Source organism: Carex rostrata, chromosome 2 (assembly GCF_964058835.1).
Source record: "Carex rostrata chromosome 2, lpCarRost1.2, whole genome shotgun sequence".
Lineage (NCBI taxonomy): Eukaryota > Viridiplantae > Streptophyta > Magnoliopsida > Poales > Cyperaceae > Carex > Carex rostrata.
Window position 1 is genome coordinate 6,817,786 of NC_135919.1, and position 19,168 is coordinate 6,836,953.

Below are 19,168 nucleotides of genomic sequence, written 5' to 3' on the forward strand. Positions count from 1 at the left end.
GCTTAATAAATAGTAAAAAAATTCCAAAAAATGTAAAATTTGGTCTCCAAGCACATTTCAATATGGATTAAACATCTAACGGTTCGGATCGGTCGTTTGGACTTTCAAAATAAAAATACGGCGTGAAGTAGAAACGCGTTTTACTTCGCAACTCACCGTAGCCCACCTCTATATATATATATATATATATAGAGTACGGCTAACGTGCTTCCGGTAGCATATGAGCCGAAATGCTTCCAGTGGAAATTTGAAATTTCAAAATCCAAAAAGTCGATCTGAACCGTTCATCTCCTTCTCCATATTAATATCTGCTTGGAGACCAAATTTTACATTTTTCTGAATTTTTTTTACTATTTATTAAGCCACTTTGAAAATTGCTGATCCAACGGTGGCTTACCAAACAGTAAAAATCAGAAGCTACCGTTGGATCAGCGATTTTCAAAGTGGCTTAATAAATAGTAAAAAATTTCAGAAAAATGTAAAATTTGGTCTCCAAGCAGATATTAATATGGACAAGGAGATGAACGGTTCAGATCGACTTTTTGGATTTTGAAATTTCAAATTTCCACCGGAAGCATTTCGGCTCATATGCTACCGGAAGCACGTTAGCCGTACTCTATATATATATATAGAGAGAGAGAGAGTGTGGCTAATATCAAAACGTTTGCACCAACCCTCCCGTGCAACCGATTCAATTTCCGATTTTTAAAGTCCAAATGATAAATCTGAACCGTTAGATGTGTTCTCCATATTAAAATCTGCTTGGAGACCAAATTTTATATTTTTTTGGAATTTTTTTACTATTTATTAAGCCACTTTGAAAATCGCTGATCCAACGGTGGCTGTTTGGAACAGTAAAATCAGAAGCCACCGTTGGATTAGTGATTTTCAAAGTGGCTTAATAAATAGTAAAAAAATACCAAAAAATGTAAAATTTGGTCTCCAAGCAGATTTTAATATGTATAACACATCTAACGGTTCAGATTTATCATTTGGACTTTAAAAATCGGAAATTGAATCGGTTGCACGGGAGGGTTGGTGCAAACGTTTTGATATTAGCCTATCTCTCTCTCTCTCTCTCTCTATATATATATATATATTAAATACATAAATTTATTTTGTGACATTGGAGACTTGATGCTGGGTCAAACTATATGCATGGCTCAGATATGTTAAAACATTTTTAATTTGTGCACTATGTGAACTGGCCAATAATTGCTGGTTCAACCATGAAAAGAAAAACAGGAACCAAACGATCCAATAGATGAAGAATATTCCTATTACTTGATGGATTGTTTGCTCTGTTTCATGATTAAGTAAAGGAAAAAATAAAAAGAAACACAAGCAGACAAGAGAATCTGAGCACCAATGGTGGTACATATCATTTCCTTAGTCCCCTCTTCCAGATTCATTGCCATCTATAGATGTTACTGTTTGGTTAAGCGTTGTGCAAGAATCTTGAGTTGTAGACAGATCATTAATATGGGCTTCAAAAGGCCCAATTTGAGCAACTCCGGCCCATATACAAAACGATTACCCAATTGTGGGCGGTGCTTTACGGATCATTATTTGTCAGACAGACTTACTGTATATTAAATTAGTTGGGCTTCAAATGACAAAAATTATATATTGTGATTTGTGCCCCCAAGTGAACTCTTGAAAGGATTCACGTAGTTGGAAAATTATGTAAAATAACTAATTCCATTGATAAACCTATTTATAGATTTGTTACAAAAGAAATTACAAATAAGATATTGTAACAATGTATTATGGAAGATTCTCTACTACGCTGAAATCTTTATTAAAATTGATCAGGAGGATCTATTTGTGCCCATAATGGTTCAAAAAGTGTTATTTACAAACAAACCAAATGCACCAAAAATTTTGCTGAGTAAAAATAATGAATTGACCATAATAAGAAATACAGAATTAATAAAAATCAATTTGTCAAAGTTAATCTTTAATCTAGTGACTAAGCTAATAGCTTGATATGCAGAAGGTTGTAATTTTAAAATTTAGATAAAAAATTTCCTATAAAATTTAAAATTTAGCTTTATATTTTGTCTTTCATCTCCGTGTCCATTCTACTGATTAGTCCATTGTTTTGTTCTTATGTCCGATGGACCAATTCAAACGATTTGACCAATGATATCTGCTCAATTTAGCTTGGATTAGAAATTAACAAATACTAGGAATATAAGGAATTAGAGAAGATTTTTTTTTTTTTTTGTGGTTTTGTAGTGTCTAGTATGTGAATTGTGATATGTGCGCTCATCGACAATTATTTTTAACTTCTTTTATAGTCACCCGTATGCTTTGATAGCGGTTTGAAATCAAAGTGTTGCGTTAAAATTGTTGGGCTGTCATGGTGGGCTTTAGTTATTCTATAAAAAATCCATTATAGCCTTTATTTTTCTCCTCGTGATTTTGACGTGCCTCTGCCTCTTGCTTTTTTTTTTTCCTCTCCACCTCTGCGGTGCCTATGCACCTCTGCCTCTTTAAACATTTAAATCATAGGAAAATGACAAAGGGTATAATGGGAAACAAATAAATTAGACAATATGTAATTGTAGTTTATTAACTCAAAGAGTAAATAGAAAAGAAAAATGAGAGTTGAGTGATATATTAGATATAACCAAGAGTACAAGGGTAAATAAAAAACTGAACAAGTTTTCAAGGGTAAATACAAAATTAAACCTAGTTAGTATTGTTCCTCCAGTCAATTAAATGTGAACATCATGGTTAACAGTTACAAATATTTCTCGCTTATTGTATGGTCGATACTTGTAGATTTCACATATGCATCTTTTTTTAATTTGTTGGAGTCTACATCTACATTATTACATCTTTTTTTAATTTGTTGGAGTCTACATCGATGTTATTAATGTCAATAAAACTTTCTATTAATTGCAATATCCTAAACAACATTATATAATGATGAGCACCACTTGTAAGCAAAGTTACAAAAAGTTTTGTAACAAATTAAAGTATGCATATTTTATATTGTAATGCAGATAAGGAAAAATGTTTGAGTGAAAAACTAAACTTCAAATATCGTCTGCATTAGAGACAGTGGTACACCTGTTCAGAGAATGCCCAATAGAAAAGACATTGTATTTACTGGTAAGGGAAGCGTACCAGTTGACGCTTGGTACCGGGTCAGCAAGGATGATGCAGGAAGGTGGAGGTACAAGCAAGGAAAAATCGTTATGGCTAATAACACAATTCGTATTATGGTGATAACGATGTGCAAGAATATTTCGAGACAAGGAGTGTTCAATCCAAGAACTATTGGAACAAGTCAGGCAATAGTGGATATATATATATATATATACCAACGAGAGCCAAGTAGCACAGAGGTAAAATGGCACTGGACAACATAAAGGATTTACACTCATTTTATTTCCTTATTTCTAAACCTTTTAATTTTACTAAAGCCTATTTGAGTTCACTTGCTTTTGTATTAACCACTGTTTTTACATTCCTTACGTAAGAGCAACTGTTATCAATGAAAGGATGGCTTGGCCCTCGTTCCTTTCTCAAAAATAAAGACTTGATACTGAACAATACTCTATGATTGTTGTTCTCTTTAATACAATATTATTTTTATTCAAATTACTGGTTTTGCAATTATTACTAACTGGGTACAGGGGAGCATACCAGAGAGAGAGGACATGAGGAGCAATGAGGTGACCAACGACGCTGCTTAGAGGAGCACCCGATCACCCTTCCATGAACAATGAAGCAGGTGCAGTGATTTCGTGTAGTGTTGACGTGTTTGTTTGGAGCACGTGTCATGTCGTGTCAACACGTTGAAAATTAATTGTTTGGAGCACGTGTCGTGTCGTGTCAACACGTTGAAAATTAATTCACATAATAGTGTTGACGTGTTTGTTTGGTGTTTGGGCATAACATTGCTTTTCACAATGAAAGTAGATGACATTTGAGTTGCACATTTCAAAAAATAAAAAAATAAAGAAAGAAAGTTGATTGTCCTACTATTGTTAACCGACTCAAATCAAAAATCAGACAATAAGGTAAAAAAAGAAACTTCTGATTACATAAAATAATTACCAGTACAAGTACGGTGCCTACACAGTTTGTTTTGAAGACTCATCAGAAAATTTACCAGTATCAGAATTTTTTTGGACATACTGATACCACACAGATGCCTATGGGTTTGCACCAGTTCAGACCTCAAGCACTTAGCAGTGATCCTCATGATTACATAAAACAATTACCGGTACAGGTACACATAAAAAACAAACAATAACCATGCTGGTACAAGAATAGGCATGCAAATGCATGATATAGATGTTTTCTTCTGTAAAATCAGAGATGTTATTTGTAAGGACCTATTGAGGATCATAAGACTTTCCACTAGGAAAAATTCAGGCTCGAATTATTTTATGATACTAACCAGTCCATATTAAACATATTACTTATTTTACTAATGATGTCACTCAATTATGAAATGAGATACAACTAAGATTCTAATGTTATAACTCAGTTTTTTATTTTTCTTATAAAAAAGTGGCGTTTAGCGGAATTTCAAAAAACTAATTATTGGAGAGGCGAAGATACTGATACGATTACGATGCTTGCTATTTCAGTCAGGTACCAGCTCAACCTCAAGTTAGACTAGATTTAGGAGGGGCCCAATAGTAAAATGCTATGTATTATTCCCATCGTACTAATAATAATGTAATGTACTACACCTCCATGGCTGATGGCTCCTTTGTTTGTTTGACATAAAGTTACTTGTTTTATTTGTTTGACATAAAGTTACTTTCTTTTCTTTTTTTCCTCGCTCTTGCTTTATCCCATCCCGGTCAGAAACACCAATTCACTCCATGGACCCACCTTATTTTGTTGTCGTTCTAATACTTATATGAGGACTTATTCATATTTCATAATGTTGTTTTCATCTATTGAGTTTGTTAATATATCACTGGTCAATAAATAGAAATTGTTAATACTTCATATTTCATAATGTTGTTTTCAGTCTTAAATAGAAATTGCATTCATTTTATGATAAACACAAAGACCTTGAATTATGTAACCTAGGGAATGTAATTGAGAAATTGCAAGCTTTGACGGATGGTTTTTTCTTTAAATTTTTTTTTTAATTCAGACGAATGGGTTCTTGCCAAAGCCGAGGATAATAGGCATTTAATGTCAAAAAGACTTGTTTTGTTAGACTTCATCTCATTCATTACCTGAAATATTGTGTCTGGTAACATTTTTCTTGTCATGGGTAATGGGTTTCATCGAGATAAATTATTATTATTATAATCTTAATTATATAAAAGACACATTGAATCGAGTAACTAAAAAAGAGATATACAAAGATATCATGTCATAGTTTTTGTCCATTTAAAATTTGGTTTCTGTGTATTCAACGATTCATTAATTAAGGGGCTCATTTAGTGCTTGCTGGTCAACAAAATTAGATTATTAATAAATATGATTCGCCGTCTGTTTTCTCATTTTAGTATTGTTTTTTTACAAGGGACGAGACGAGGGACAACGAGCCCAAATCCATATGCGACCCAGTCGTGCGTTCCAGGCCACCAACTTTATTAGCTCATGTTTTTATGTGTCGCGATAATTTGTCATTTTGTCTAGGGTTTGGTAGAGTTCAGAGCCAGTAACCAAAGGTTGGGTTTTAAATTTGGACCGTTCGATTTGAATTCGTAATAATCTATCCGACATGGAGTGCATGTATCTCGATGAGTTCGAATAGCGAAACAATCTCGAATGAAGGATTCGAATCGGATGATCCGGATTCAAAACCCAAAGATTGGATTACTTTAGGGGATCCGGACCCGGGTTTGGTAGGGGTGGTACAAAAGTTCATCGTGACTCGTATTTGACTCGTTTGTTAACAACTTGTTTGTTATTGAACCAAGGTTCCAAGCTAATAATAAGCTAGCTTGTCACTAGCTCGGTTCATAATTAACGAGTTAATGGTACGGTCTAGGTTGTTCGTCAATTCGTGAGCTAGCTCTATTAGGTATCAATTTGTTAATTTGTATAACTGTGTTTGCATTTTATACTGTCTAACTCGTTTCTGTTTAGCTCAGCTCAGTCCAACTCAGTCCAAAAAATTTGAATAATGTATTTTCTTCTTAAAACAAGATCCAGTCAGACTCTACTAGCCAGCTCGCGAACTAGCTCAATCCAGCTCATGACGATTTCAAACTTAGATTTTAGTTTGGACTCCTAAAGTCAGTTCGCTCGTAACCTGCACGAGCCAACTCTTGATGATTTCAAGCTGAACCCAGTTCATTACAGTTCACTCGTTGCCACTCCTAGTTGCTGGTGGGGGTTTAGAATTTTTTTTATAAACCATAATTAGAAAAAAAAAATTATGAAACCAACATGATTAATTTTAATTTTTTTTTTTACAAAAAACACAAGAACCGAAATACCATTTTGGTCCCGGATTTTTTTTTGTGTGACCTAAATGGCAATTCGGTCCCAAGTATTTTTACAATTTTTTAAATTATTTTTTTCTCAAAATCTGTGAAAATGATTGGAACCGAAATGACAATTCAGTCTCGAAAAAAAAAGGACCGAAATATTTCGGTTCTTATGATTTTTATATAAAATAAAAAAAAAATAATCATGTTTGATTTCATAAAAATCTTTTTTTCTAATTATGGTTTATAAAAAAAATTCGGGGCTTTAGTTCTTCGTACTAGGCGTGCTTGGTAATTGCTTTCGTTGTTGACGTTACAGGTACATTTTGTCAAGTAAAGTTAGTTTGGTATTTTGAAGCTGGCCTGTTTTAATTTAATGTAATTGTTAACAAAATGTTCTGTCAGTCTATGACTTTACATAAGCAATTTCTTCCTGATATGAACTTGTCGAAATTGATAGGGTAACCAATTTTGTTATTTCTATATGAGAATTAACTTTTAATTCAATGTCTTAGATAATATTTATTTTTTGTGCGAGGTTATGTGTGTGTGTGTGTGTGTGTGAGAGATGAAAGAAATTGTCGTACTAAGTAGTCAGTACCAATTTAAGAAAAAATAATATAACATCATTAATAGATACAAATACAATAAAAGTAACACCGCATAGAGAATCATACGATATCCCGATATAGAGTATCATACACAAGTACAAATGAGAGACACCAGGAGACAAAATTTCACTTGTTTTGGGGCCTAATTATGGCGATGGCTCTTTGTCGATCTTTGTTTGATTGAGTGTCTATTGATACGCAAACCATTTTAAATTTTCCATTTATCAGGTCGCTGGAATTTTAAATTTTAATAATCATGATGAGTCCAGCTACTATGCTATACATTAATTTTAAATTTATTAGATAAATTTTAAATTATTAATTCAAATGCTCAAATCGATTTATTTATATGATTTTTTTTTCAAATTATTTTAGTATCAAGTTAAGCAGTCAAAAATATTTAAAAATAAATGTATTAAAATTAATTTAAAAACTAGTACATTTGACAGCTTGACTTGATACTATATAAATTCAAAAAATTATAAATTTTGCATATAAATACACAATTAGTGTTTGAATGGCTTGCATTCACCGTTTGAAGTTAATTTGATAAATTTTTGAGTTAGTGTTGTATAGATTAAAATGACATTGATATCATACTAGCTAGATCGTTGCAAAGATTGCATCAAAATTTTGATAAACAATGTATAAAAGTACATGTTAGATATTTGTAATATCAATTTTTTTGCAAGTTTACGTGTTGTATTAGGACAAAACTATAATTTTGAGACAAGAGATTGGACAAATAAGTGTTTTTTATTCTCATTTTAGGAAATTTTTTTTAATAATACAAGTTTTTTTTTTGTAAAAATTAATATTTTTAAAGGAAATAAAAATTGAAAACTCCTATCACTCCAATTGATAGAAGGTACTTAGCACATCTCTTCCTCCCAAGTTCACATCGTCTGCATTAACTCAAAATAGCATCTTTTGAGGTATGCATTTCGACTGTCTGATTTTAAATCGAGCTAATCCGGCCACAGTCTATAATTCAGGAGCCTTTATTTTTAGTATGATCTATTTTGCATGAATTTTAAAGCGAAACGAACGGTTCAAATTCATTAACTCAAAATATTTTTTTTATAGTTAATGCAGAGGATAATAACTCCTTCCTCTCCACCTACTTCTGCCCCCTACAATTAGTGTAGTATGAATGTCAAACTATTATTCTAATCCTACTTAAAAAATGAAGTATAAAACCAAAATATCATCTTATTTATTTTAAAATTTACAAAAATTTTGACTCTCCTCAATTCAATTTATGTTCATGGAGCTTACCTTGAAGTAGCATATATGCAGAATTATTTGACTATGAATTAAAATTTCACGTCTTTTAAATATCTCAGAAAATGAGCACAACATTTAAGTTCTTTTCAATTTAACTGAAATACCGTGATTAAAACCAAATCTCTGAAAATAAATCGAAAAAGAATCAATCTATCCGAAATTTTTTAAATACCATAATTGAAAAATAAATAAACCAAAACGTCCCAAATCTGAGGGATTTCCACATTTACCAAGGCCACACAGTCAATCTGTGGCCTATTTATGGGGGACCTTAAATTAGCTTAGAGGTTTTCAAAACTTAAATATATTCAATAATATAATACATTTTTTGTACTTTGGGAGGGTCTCTAAGCCAATCTGTGACTCTCATGAATAGATCGCAGATTGGCTGTGCAGTTTGAGTAAATATGAAAATTTTCAAATCTAGAGTGTTTTGGTTTTTTTTTTTTTTTTTTTTTGCTACAAATAAAATTTTCCGTCAATCTACTTCAGAAATATTATTATTTGAATATGTAAATTATGGTCGAATAGGCAACAGAAGATCCTGGGACGAAATCAACTGCCCTTCCTCACGCTTCTGATTGAACTTTTGCTCTCAGAACAGAATTCTCCCAGCAGCTGTTCTTTTCCAATTTCCCATAAATCATTTTCCCCGTTTAATACCAAACAGGACATATCCAGTACCTTTGACCTGCACCTTATATCAACGGGGAAATTCACATGATATATAATGAGGTCGGAACAAGTAAATACATAAATAAGTCTTGAATAATTAAAATAATTATACAATATCAGTCCATTAAGTTTAAAATGTCCTAAATGACCTAAACTAAATTTGTTGATAATCTTTTTACATTTTATTTTGGGTCTGTCTAAATTGCTGCTGGCAGCATTTCGGCAGAGGTGCTGCCGGGGCTATATTTAGCCGTGTGATGTCCAAACAACAAATCCAAACCGTTAGATGTTTAATCTATATTATAATCTACTTGGAGACCAAATTTTACATTTTTTGGAATTTTTTACTATTTATTAAGCTGGTTTGAAAACCGCTGATTTCAGTAATTTTCTGCAGCATTGGAATCAGCGGATTTCAAACCAGCTTAATAAATAGTAAAAAAATTCCAAAAAATATAAAATTTGGTCTCCAAGTAGATTATAATATAGATTAAACATCTAACGATTTGGATTTGTTGTTTGGACATCACACGGCTAAAAAAAGCCCCGGCAGCACCTGGGCAGAACTGCTGCCAGCAGCAATTTAGCCACAGCCTTTTATTTTAGTCAGTATTTTTAAAAATTTCCTTTTCTTTTTATTTTATTTTGTTTTAAATTCTATAATTCATCTTGCATTAATTTTATTGAAATAACTTGGTTATGTTTTTTGTTAATATGTATGTTCAATAGTAGAAAACATTTGTAAAGTCACGAGGTATCAATTTTATTTTGAAACTGGAGAGGAAGTATTCCCTTCCATTCAAAATGCCACATCATTTCTCATAAAGTAATTTTGCAAGGTCACGTACAAAATATAAAACACCACAAACTCTCGCTTCCATCCAGGCATCCATCATCCATCTCACCAGCTCTTCTCCTTTCTTTCTTTCTTTCTTTCTTTCTCACTCCCAAGTCCCAAGTCCCAAGAATCAACACAAACCAACAAAAAATACAAATGAATCACGAACTGGTATTCGTCTTCTTACTCCTCCTATCCACCTTCTCCGTCACTGCCTCACTCGACCAACCAACAACAACCGCTCTCCTCGCCATCAAAACCTCTCTCTCCAGTTCTAACCCATCATCGCCTCTCTCCAGTTGGAACCTCTCCGTTTCCCCTGACGCCTGCCGCTGGCCCTATATCCAATGTTCATCCAACGGCCACATATCTTCACTGAACCTATCCAGTCTCAACCTCTCTGGTCCAGTTCCCTCCACTCTATCCCATCTCCCCTCACTCCAGTTTCTTAACCTCTCTAATAACCTCTTCAACGGCTCCGTCCCATCCTCCCTCTCACTCTTAACAAACCTCCAAGTACTGGACCTGTACAATAACAACCTCACTGGAGTGCTGCCAACGGAGGTTGCAAACCTGACTGAGATGAGACACCTTCATCTCGGAGGCAATTTCTTCACTGGAGAGATCCCGAAGGTGTACGGGCAGTGGCCAAAGATAGAGTATTTGGCCCTCTCTGGCAATGAGCTAACTGGAGACATCCCTTCCGAGATAGGTAACCTCACCACACTACGCCAACTGTACCTCGGGTACTTCAACTCCTTCTCCAGTGGCATCCCACTGGAGATAGGAAACCTGACCAGCCTTGTTCGTTTAGACATGGCCAGTTGTGGTCTCACTGGCGAGATACCGGCTCAAATCGGTAATCTCAACAAACTTGACACTCTGTTCTTACAAGTAAATGCACTTGCGGGAAATCTTCCTCCTGAACTTGGTAGCATGGGTAGTCTCAAATCCCTTGATCTTTCAAACAATTTGATTTCGGGAGAGATCCCTTCAAATTTCGAAAAGTTGAAAAATTTGACACTTTTGAACTTGTTCCGCAATAGATTACACGGCTCCATTCCTTCTTTCATAGGCAATTTGCCCAATTTAGAGGTTCTTCAACTATGGGAAAATAATTTCACTGGTGCAATTCCAGAGGGACTTGGTTTGAGTGGCCACTTGCAGTTACTCGACTTCTCGTCGAACCGACTTACTGGAACTCTACCCCCAAATCTCTGTTTTGGAAACCAGCTTCACACATTAATCGCATTAGGGAATTTTCTATTTGGGCCAATTCCGGATTCACTTGGGCAATGCATGTCCCTTGCTCGAATCCGAATGGGAGAGAATTATATAAATGGGACGATACCAGATAAGCTCTTTGCACTGCCAAATCTCATGCAAGTGGAGTTACAGGATAACCTTCTCACCGGGGGTTTTCCTGACACTGGTAATTCCAAGATCTCTCCTTTGTTAGGTCAAATCAGTTTATCTAATAACAGGTTAACGGGTCCATTACCTCTGTCAATTGCAAACTTCTCAGGCTTACAGAAACTATTGCTGGACCATAATGGGTTGACTGGTAGAATCCCTTCTGTTATAGGTCGGTTGAATCAACTGTCAAAGCTTGACATAAGTTACAATAATCTTTCCAGGGAGATCACCCCTGAAATTTCAAGTTGTAAAAGTCTGACCTTTCTAGACCTCAGCAATAACAACCTCTCAGGTGAAATCCCTAACCAAATCTCATCCATGCGTATTCTTAACTATTTAAATTTGTCAAAAAACCACCTTGTGGGACCCATCCCTCAGTCCCTATCTACAATGCAAAGTTTGACCTCCATTGATTTTTCCTACAACAACCTTTCTGGGATGGTCCCCGCCACTGGCCAGTTCGGTTACTTCAATGCTACGTCATTCGTGGGAAATCCCAACTTATGTGGGCCGTACCTGGCCCCATGTCCCTCAACCATTGCTGAGCGATCACGACATTCCATCGGTTCCCTTTCCTCTGGAGCGAAATTAATTCTAGTAATAACCCTCTTAGTAGCCTCCATAGCCTTTGCTGTGGCTGCAGTAATAAAAGCACGGAAATTAAAGCAAGCATCATTGAGCGAACATGCATGGAAACTGACTGCATTTCAACGTCTAGATTTCACGTGTGATGAAGTGTTAAATTGCATAAAAGAAGAGAACATAATCGGTAAAGGTGGGGCCGGAGTGGTGTACATGGGAACTATGCCGAACGGAGTCGACGTGGCAGTTAAACGGTTACCTGCTCATAATGCCTCTTCACATGACCACGGGTTTTCGGCTGAAATACAAACACTAGGTCAGATCAGGCATCGGCACATAGTTCGACTCCTCGGGTATTGCACTAATGGTGTTAGTAACCTGTTGGTGTACGAGTACATGCCAAATGGCAGTCTGGGAGAGGTTCTGCACGGGAAGAAAGGGGGGTCCCACCTGCAGTGGGAGACAAGGTACAAGATAGCTGTGGAGGCTGCCAAGGGGCTTTGCTATCTGCACCACGATTGCTCCCCGCCTATATTGCACCGGGATGTCAAGTCTAACAATATACTTCTTGATGGGGAATTTGAGGCACATGTTGCAGATTTTGGCCTGGCAAAATTTTTGAGGGACTCTGGGGCATCTGAGTGCATGTCGGCCATTGCAGGGTCATACGGGTACATTGCTCCAGGTATATATCTCTTTCATTTTTATGCCCCAATAAATGTCATATATTTGCAATCTCTCACACAGCAATCAACATACTATAAACTATGTAGTAGGAATTGTTGAGTCTCTACTATATTGTTCTCTGTGGAAATTATACAGAAGCCATGAGGTTGAGGTGTGGAAAAGAAATTATATACCTTTGTTTGATGGGTAGTAGTTTACTTTTAACATATTCTTGAATGGTGTTGATGGGTACAGCTATGGTATCTTGGTTTTGCTTTATTTTGCATATAGGATAATTTTTCTCACCATCTCTCAATTTTATTAATAATTCATTTTAAAAAACTCGGTGCTCATTTCACTTTCAAGTCATGAGTAATATGGTTTTCTTGTTCATAATAGTTCATTTTAATTTATAAACTCTGGGCTCATTTCACTATCAAATTTCAGACCTTCACTGCCCAAAATATGTAAACAAACAATCACAAAATTTCATTCATGAATTTGCAACAGGTGATTGTAGAAGGTTAGCTTAATATTATCAAAATTTGTTGGCCCAAAACTTTCAAACTATGACTAATCTTCCTAGAATGGTACCAGTTGGATCCGCAACAATTTAAAAGAGTACAATGAGAGGAACGGTTACTGGTAAAAAAAATAGACGCTAAGGAGATGAATATAGGTGCAGCTCTCAACTTACTGGTTTAGGGAGAAGCTGTCAGAAAAATAGGAAAGGAAAATTTCAAGTACATCCTCCATATTTCTACTATTTAAGAATGGGAAGGGTGGTGTTAGAGGTTTTTTCGTACTATTTAAATTTAATTCTATTCTTTTACTTTTCAAGTTAGGTGCAGTTACTCAATTCCTTTACTTTCCACTTTATGGCAATGTAATGTTTTCTGGACTATTTAATACAATTCAACCGTTTCTACTCTTAAAAAAAAAACATATATATTTTTTGATGTAAACAGAGTATGCCTACACACTGAAGGTGGATGAGAAAAGTGATGTTTACAGCTATGGGGTGGTTCTGCTTGAACTAGTAACCGGCAAAAGGCCGGTCGGTGAATTTGGCGATGGGGTGGATATAGTGCAGTGGGTGCGTACCACAACTGCCTCCAGCAAGGACGGCAGCCCTTTGAAAATTCTTGACCTGAGGTTGCCAGCTGTACCCCTGCAAGAGGCAACCCGACTTTTCTACGTTGCAATGCTGTGTGTAGAGGAGCAGAGTGTCCAACGGCCTACAATGAGGGAAGTTGTTCAGATGTTGACCGACCTCCCTCAGCCGACGGAGAGTAAAGAAGACGAGAAAGGGAGGGAAAAGGATACAGGGGAGGTTACAAAGTTGGATGACACAAAGGATCTCCTAAGCATTTAAGCCACAGACCCACAGTAAGATAAAGATTCAAGAATCAAGAGGGAGATGCAAAGATTCAATTAGTTGGAAGTAACAATGACATGATGTTACATAGCTTGGGGAATTCATGTACATAGACTAAGAAAATGGTACTCTTATTCGGGGGCCATGTAGTTAGTATGGTAGTAGTAAGGTAGTAGTTGACTAGTTGTACTGTGTGTTTTCCTATTTGGAGAAAATATGTTCTACATTATATTATTATTATTTTTATCAGCGATAGCAAGGAAAATTATGTAAAGTCATGAATGTGTGTCATTTATCAGCGATAACTGTTTCCACTTTCCACAAGTTCTTAATTTTCACTGACGGTAAGACAGTAAGTACTGTAATGTCTCCGGTCTCCATGAGTCCCACCAAATTTGTTTCCTCTGCGCAGTCAGTCCAAAAATAATTGGATCCAAGTCTTCTACTTTTATGTGTCTTGGTCAGGATTCTAGTATTATAGCTTTTTTGAGACTCAAAAGCTATAATGCTATTAACTTTTCTTTTACATTGATTATAAATAGTTAACTATAGTTGTGCTATAGTTATTTTGGATCTTAAAAACTATAGTGCTATAATCTTATAGCACTATTTATAACCTTGGTTTTTATTATAATTTTTAGATAACCGTACTCCCGTATTAGAAATACAATCCATTATACCTTGTTGGTGATACATAGCAAACTATACACCAGTGTTGTAAAAAACATTCATTTAGACTGATTACTCGGCCAATTAGTCGTTGCCGGTGACTAAATCGTCATGAATTTTTTCGACTAATCGGCCCATTATTCCCGCTTATTCTTGATTAATTGCTTGGCGGTACCCTGTTCATCCAATGACCGCATACCGTTATTTACAACACTGCTACACAGTGGGAGACACTTCACTGGGGAATGGGGATACTAAGCATTTCAGCAGATGATATTTTTTACATAATATATCATGCTTCATAGCCTGGTAAATTGGCTATATAATTATATAAAGGCAAAGGCTTCTATGGACATAAGGACCTATTTGTAAAATGAATATATTTTTATTTTCAAAGTTCAAACAGTCGATCCGAACCATTCATCTTGTTCTCCATATTAATATGTGCTTGGAGACCAAATTTTACATTTTTCTGATTTTTGTTACTATTTATTAAGATGGGTACAAAATTCAATGGTCTGAATTTGATATTTTTTGTACCCATCTTAATAAATAGTAAAAAATTCAGAAAAATGTAAAATTTGGTCTCCAAGCACATATTAATATGTAGAACAAGATGAACGGTTCAGATCGACTGTCTGAACTTTGAAAATAAAAAGAGTGTTCATTTTACAAATAGGTCCTTATGTCCATAGAGCATCACTCTTATATAAATAGCCATTACATTGATTGTATTATTGGAGATGGGATATGGTGCATTGCAATGCATGGGTACCCTTGTGCATTGGACTATAAATCATGGATTCAAAGTCCAAATGACCGATCCAAACCGTTCATCTTGTTCTCCATATTAATATGTGCTTGGAGACCAAATTTTACATTTTTTGGAATTTTTTTACTATTTATTAAGCCACTTTAAAAATCTGGGTGAACAGTAAAAATTTCTGGACCACCAGATCGGCGATTTTCAAAGTGGCTTGATAAATAGTGAAAAAATTCCAACAAATGCAAAATTTGGTCTCCAAACACATATTAATATGGAGAACAAAATGAACGATTTGGATCGGTCATTTGGACTTTGAATCCGTGATTTATAGTCCAATGCACAATGGTGCCCATACATTGCAATGCACCATAGCCCATCTCGTATTATTGTATACATTAGAAAACATTCAATAAAAAATGAATTGAATCAATTTGATAATTATTTCATGGTGCACATAAGTAGGGCTGGCAAAAAAATTCGAGGTTCGTGATTCGATTCGGGTTTGATTCGAGTTTAATTTGATTCGAAATGGGTTAGAATTGAAACGAACCAAATCAGGTTCGGTTCGGAATTAATTCAAACCAAACTCAAACCTAGCCTGGTTCGATCGAAATAGGTTCGTGATTTTTTTGTTGTTCGAATCTCATAAAATCACAGGCCATCCATTTACCTGATGAAATTAAAATTCAAGATAGAGAGTCATAATTTAACTTAACCGACACTCCCTCGCTCTCAAATCTCAATAACCTAGTTCTCTCTCCACCTCTCCCTAACTCACTCTCCCTCTAGCTCTAAAATCTAGCCGACGCTCTCGGCGACTGGCTGTCTCTCCGGCCTAGATGACTGTCTCTCCTCTCTCTTCGGTCGTCTCTCATAGTTCATACCAGGAAAGCCGTCTCTGATGTATTTTTTCATGAACAATTTTTCAACTTAAAAACACTTATTTCATAGTTCATACCGGTAAAAGGAAGTCATGTGAATTTTGTCTCGCGAGAAAAAATTAATGTATAAACTACCGGTATAACTAGGGCTGCTAAAAAATAATTTAGTTCGTGATTCGATTCGGGTTCGATTCGAAAAATGTGTAGTTCGCAATTAATTCGATTCGAAATGGGTTCGGTTCGAAACGAATCAAACCAGGTTCAGTTCGAAATTAATTCAAACCAAACTCAAACCTAAGGTAAGTTCGGTTCGGTTCGGTTCGTTGCAACCCCTACACATATGAGAATAATTTAGTAACAATCCCATGTCAAAACTTCAATAGTTAATTTTTCAAATTACTCAGTACCTCACCCAAATAATTATTTTTGTTATTGCAAAGCCCGCAAGGAGACATTTGGGATTTTAGTACAATAACCTGGATGATGCGAGACATGAGGCCATTTTTTATTTGCAAGTCGAATCAAGAAAATAAATAAATGAAGAGGTGATGTGTGTTGTGTCGTACTGCACGGCAGCATCTCCATAAGAGAACAAATGAACAGTTGTTTCCATGTTTTGCTTCGTGTTATCATACTACCTGTGCCCCCTAGTCCCCTACTAGCTACTGCTTTCTCATATCTTCTGATTTGATCCATGACGTGATACAGCATCACTAAAGAGTTACAAAATAACCTTTTTTTTTTCTTTTTTCTTTCGATGATTTTCGAAATAAATGTTTCACTTTCACTGGTTCATGTTTCACAGATTTTCGAAATAAATGCTGTAGATTTTGGTGTAAGGTCTATGTGCCGAAATCACAATTTGGCTCCATATTTTTTTTACTGTGTCGAAATGGTAATTCGGTAAGATTATTTTACTATGTTTTCTACTCTGTGACGAAATGGCAATTCGACCTGGGTTTTTTTTCGTTCTTTTGTTAATTTTCAAAAATTAATGGAGGAACTTACATTTTAAATATCTAGAAGGAACATCAAACAAAATAGATAAATATTTTATAATTTAGATGTACTAGAAGTGCTACAAAATATTTTTCAGACATGATTTTTAGCAGCTTTAAAAAAATTTAAATATTTTTTTGTGTGTTACTAGAAAAAAAATATTTTGGATCGAGTTATTGATCCCGATTCAAAAATCACTTCCGAGTAAATAAAAAATTTATTGTAATCCTCCTAGTACATTCTCCATCCATTTCTCTAAGAGTTATTTTATATTTTTAATATTTTAATATTTTCCTAAATTAACTAAGGTCCTGTTCGGCATAAGAGTGAATGTTACTGTTCACGTGGGGAAAAAAAATTCACATGGACTGAATTTTTTTTCCCCACATGAACAGTAAAAATTAGTTCAAAACTTCTGCAACCCATTCCTATTCATATTCCCTATATGCACGCCGAACAAGCCCTAATAGATGGGGTATCTTAGAATTTGAATGTACCAAAAAGAGCGCGATAATTGTTTTATTTACCTAGAAGTAATTTTTGAACCAAGATTAATAACTCAAATTCAAACCATTTTTTTTCAGTAACACACGAAGAAATATTTCAATTTTTTTTACAACCACAAAAGATCCTACCTGAAAAATATTTCGTAATACTTTTAGTACATCTAATTTATAAGATATTTTATCAATTATAAGTTTCTCCATCTATATTCGAAAATCTATTTTTTTTGTTGGGATCGAAATGGCTCAACAGAAAAATCATGAGCTGAATAGGCATCTCGGGCCAAAACAAATTTTGATTTTTTGCAACCGTTGAACTAAAAAATTGTGAAAACATCTCGTGTCAAATAGGCATTTCGGCACATAAAAAGAAGGTTACGTGCCGATATCTCGCTACTTATGATTTTTATAAAAACCAAGTCAATCAAATTTGTTTGATAGATTCTTTTCTTTTATTTATGGTTTATAAAAAAAAATCCTTGTGTCGCTTTAGAAATAGTTTCACACCGTGGACCTCTAAAATTGCAATATCACAAATTTATGTGTAAGAGCACAACTATAGGTACGTTTGGATGAGTTGAGAATAGTGCTAATTTGGATTAACGACTATTTAAAGCTATTATTTTTATATTTAAATGTGTTTGAGTTAGCAAAAAGAAATTATTGTCCATTTATCTTTTATAAATTAACATGTTATTCTACTAACTCAACTAAAAGTTAAATTAGTTCATTATTACAAATTTTAGTTAGCTTACTATTTTCACTAAGTCAAACCTTAATCCAAATACACCCTCAGTATTTGTGTCCACATGATACATATATCCTGTGTATTTATTTATTTACAACTAAATGTTTTAAAAGACACTTATTAATGTAACTGTTATTTTATAATTTTTTGAAGTCAATATAAATATAATTGTCTAGGGATTTTTAACCAAAAAAAATACACCCTTAATAAAATATAGTATTGTATGTTTTATCCGTTGCTCTCGTGTCTTGTCTCCGCAAGTCTTTATGAAAAACTGGGGAAGAATCAATTATTTACGCGGGAAGTAAATATTAATGAATGGTTGAGAGTTGAGAGTTGAGAGTTGAGAGTTGAGAGAGACATGACAATTTGACAAGGCACGACAGAAAATCCGGAGAAACAAAGAATTTAGACAAAATATAAAGTTTAAAATTGGAAAAGAAAGAATTGATTAGATTCGCACTGGGACTGGGTGACCAGTGACCTCCTCCTAATACCTAAATTAAATGTACCAGTACGACTGTCACTTTGTCAGTCAACCTTTCGTCAAATTCAAGCACCAGTTGGGTTACATCACTGGATCTCAACTCGCACTATCTTCGTTGGCTTTTCTTGAGAATCTAAAGAATTATATTTTAATATATATAACTAAAATTTTCAAATTACAAGTATAGATCGGATTCTCACTCTACGGTTCAAAAATTAACTCAAATAGTATGTTAAT

At 34.7% G+C, this 19,168-nt stretch overlaps 1 protein-coding gene across 1 annotated transcript; it reads left to right on the forward strand.

The window, feature by feature from the left end:
* The first annotated feature begins 9,887 nt into the window (after window positions 1-9,887).
* Window positions 9,888-14,160, forward strand: LOC144571880 (uncharacterized). Its single transcript, XM_078321281.1, has 2 exons — window positions 9,888-12,519; window positions 13,469-14,160. Exons 1-2 carry the CDS (start codon window positions 9,993-9,995, stop codon window positions 13,873-13,875), a joined length of 2,934 nt encoding a protein of 977 aa, XP_078177407.1. The 5' UTR covers window positions 9,888-9,992; the 3' UTR covers window positions 13,876-14,160.
* The last annotated feature ends 5,008 nt before the right edge of the window (window positions 14,161-19,168 follow it).

What these genes read in the sequence shown, in the direction of transcription:
- LOC144571880 (XM_078321281.1), top strand. Translation starts at nt 9,993, where the DNA reads ATGAATCACGAACTGGTATTCGTCTTCTTACTCCTCCTATCCACCTTC. An exon ending in ATACGGGTACATTGCTCCAG is followed by an intron (nt 12,520 to 13,468) that starts GTATATATCTCT and finishes TGATGTAAACAG; the next exon opens with AGTATGCCTACACACTGAAG.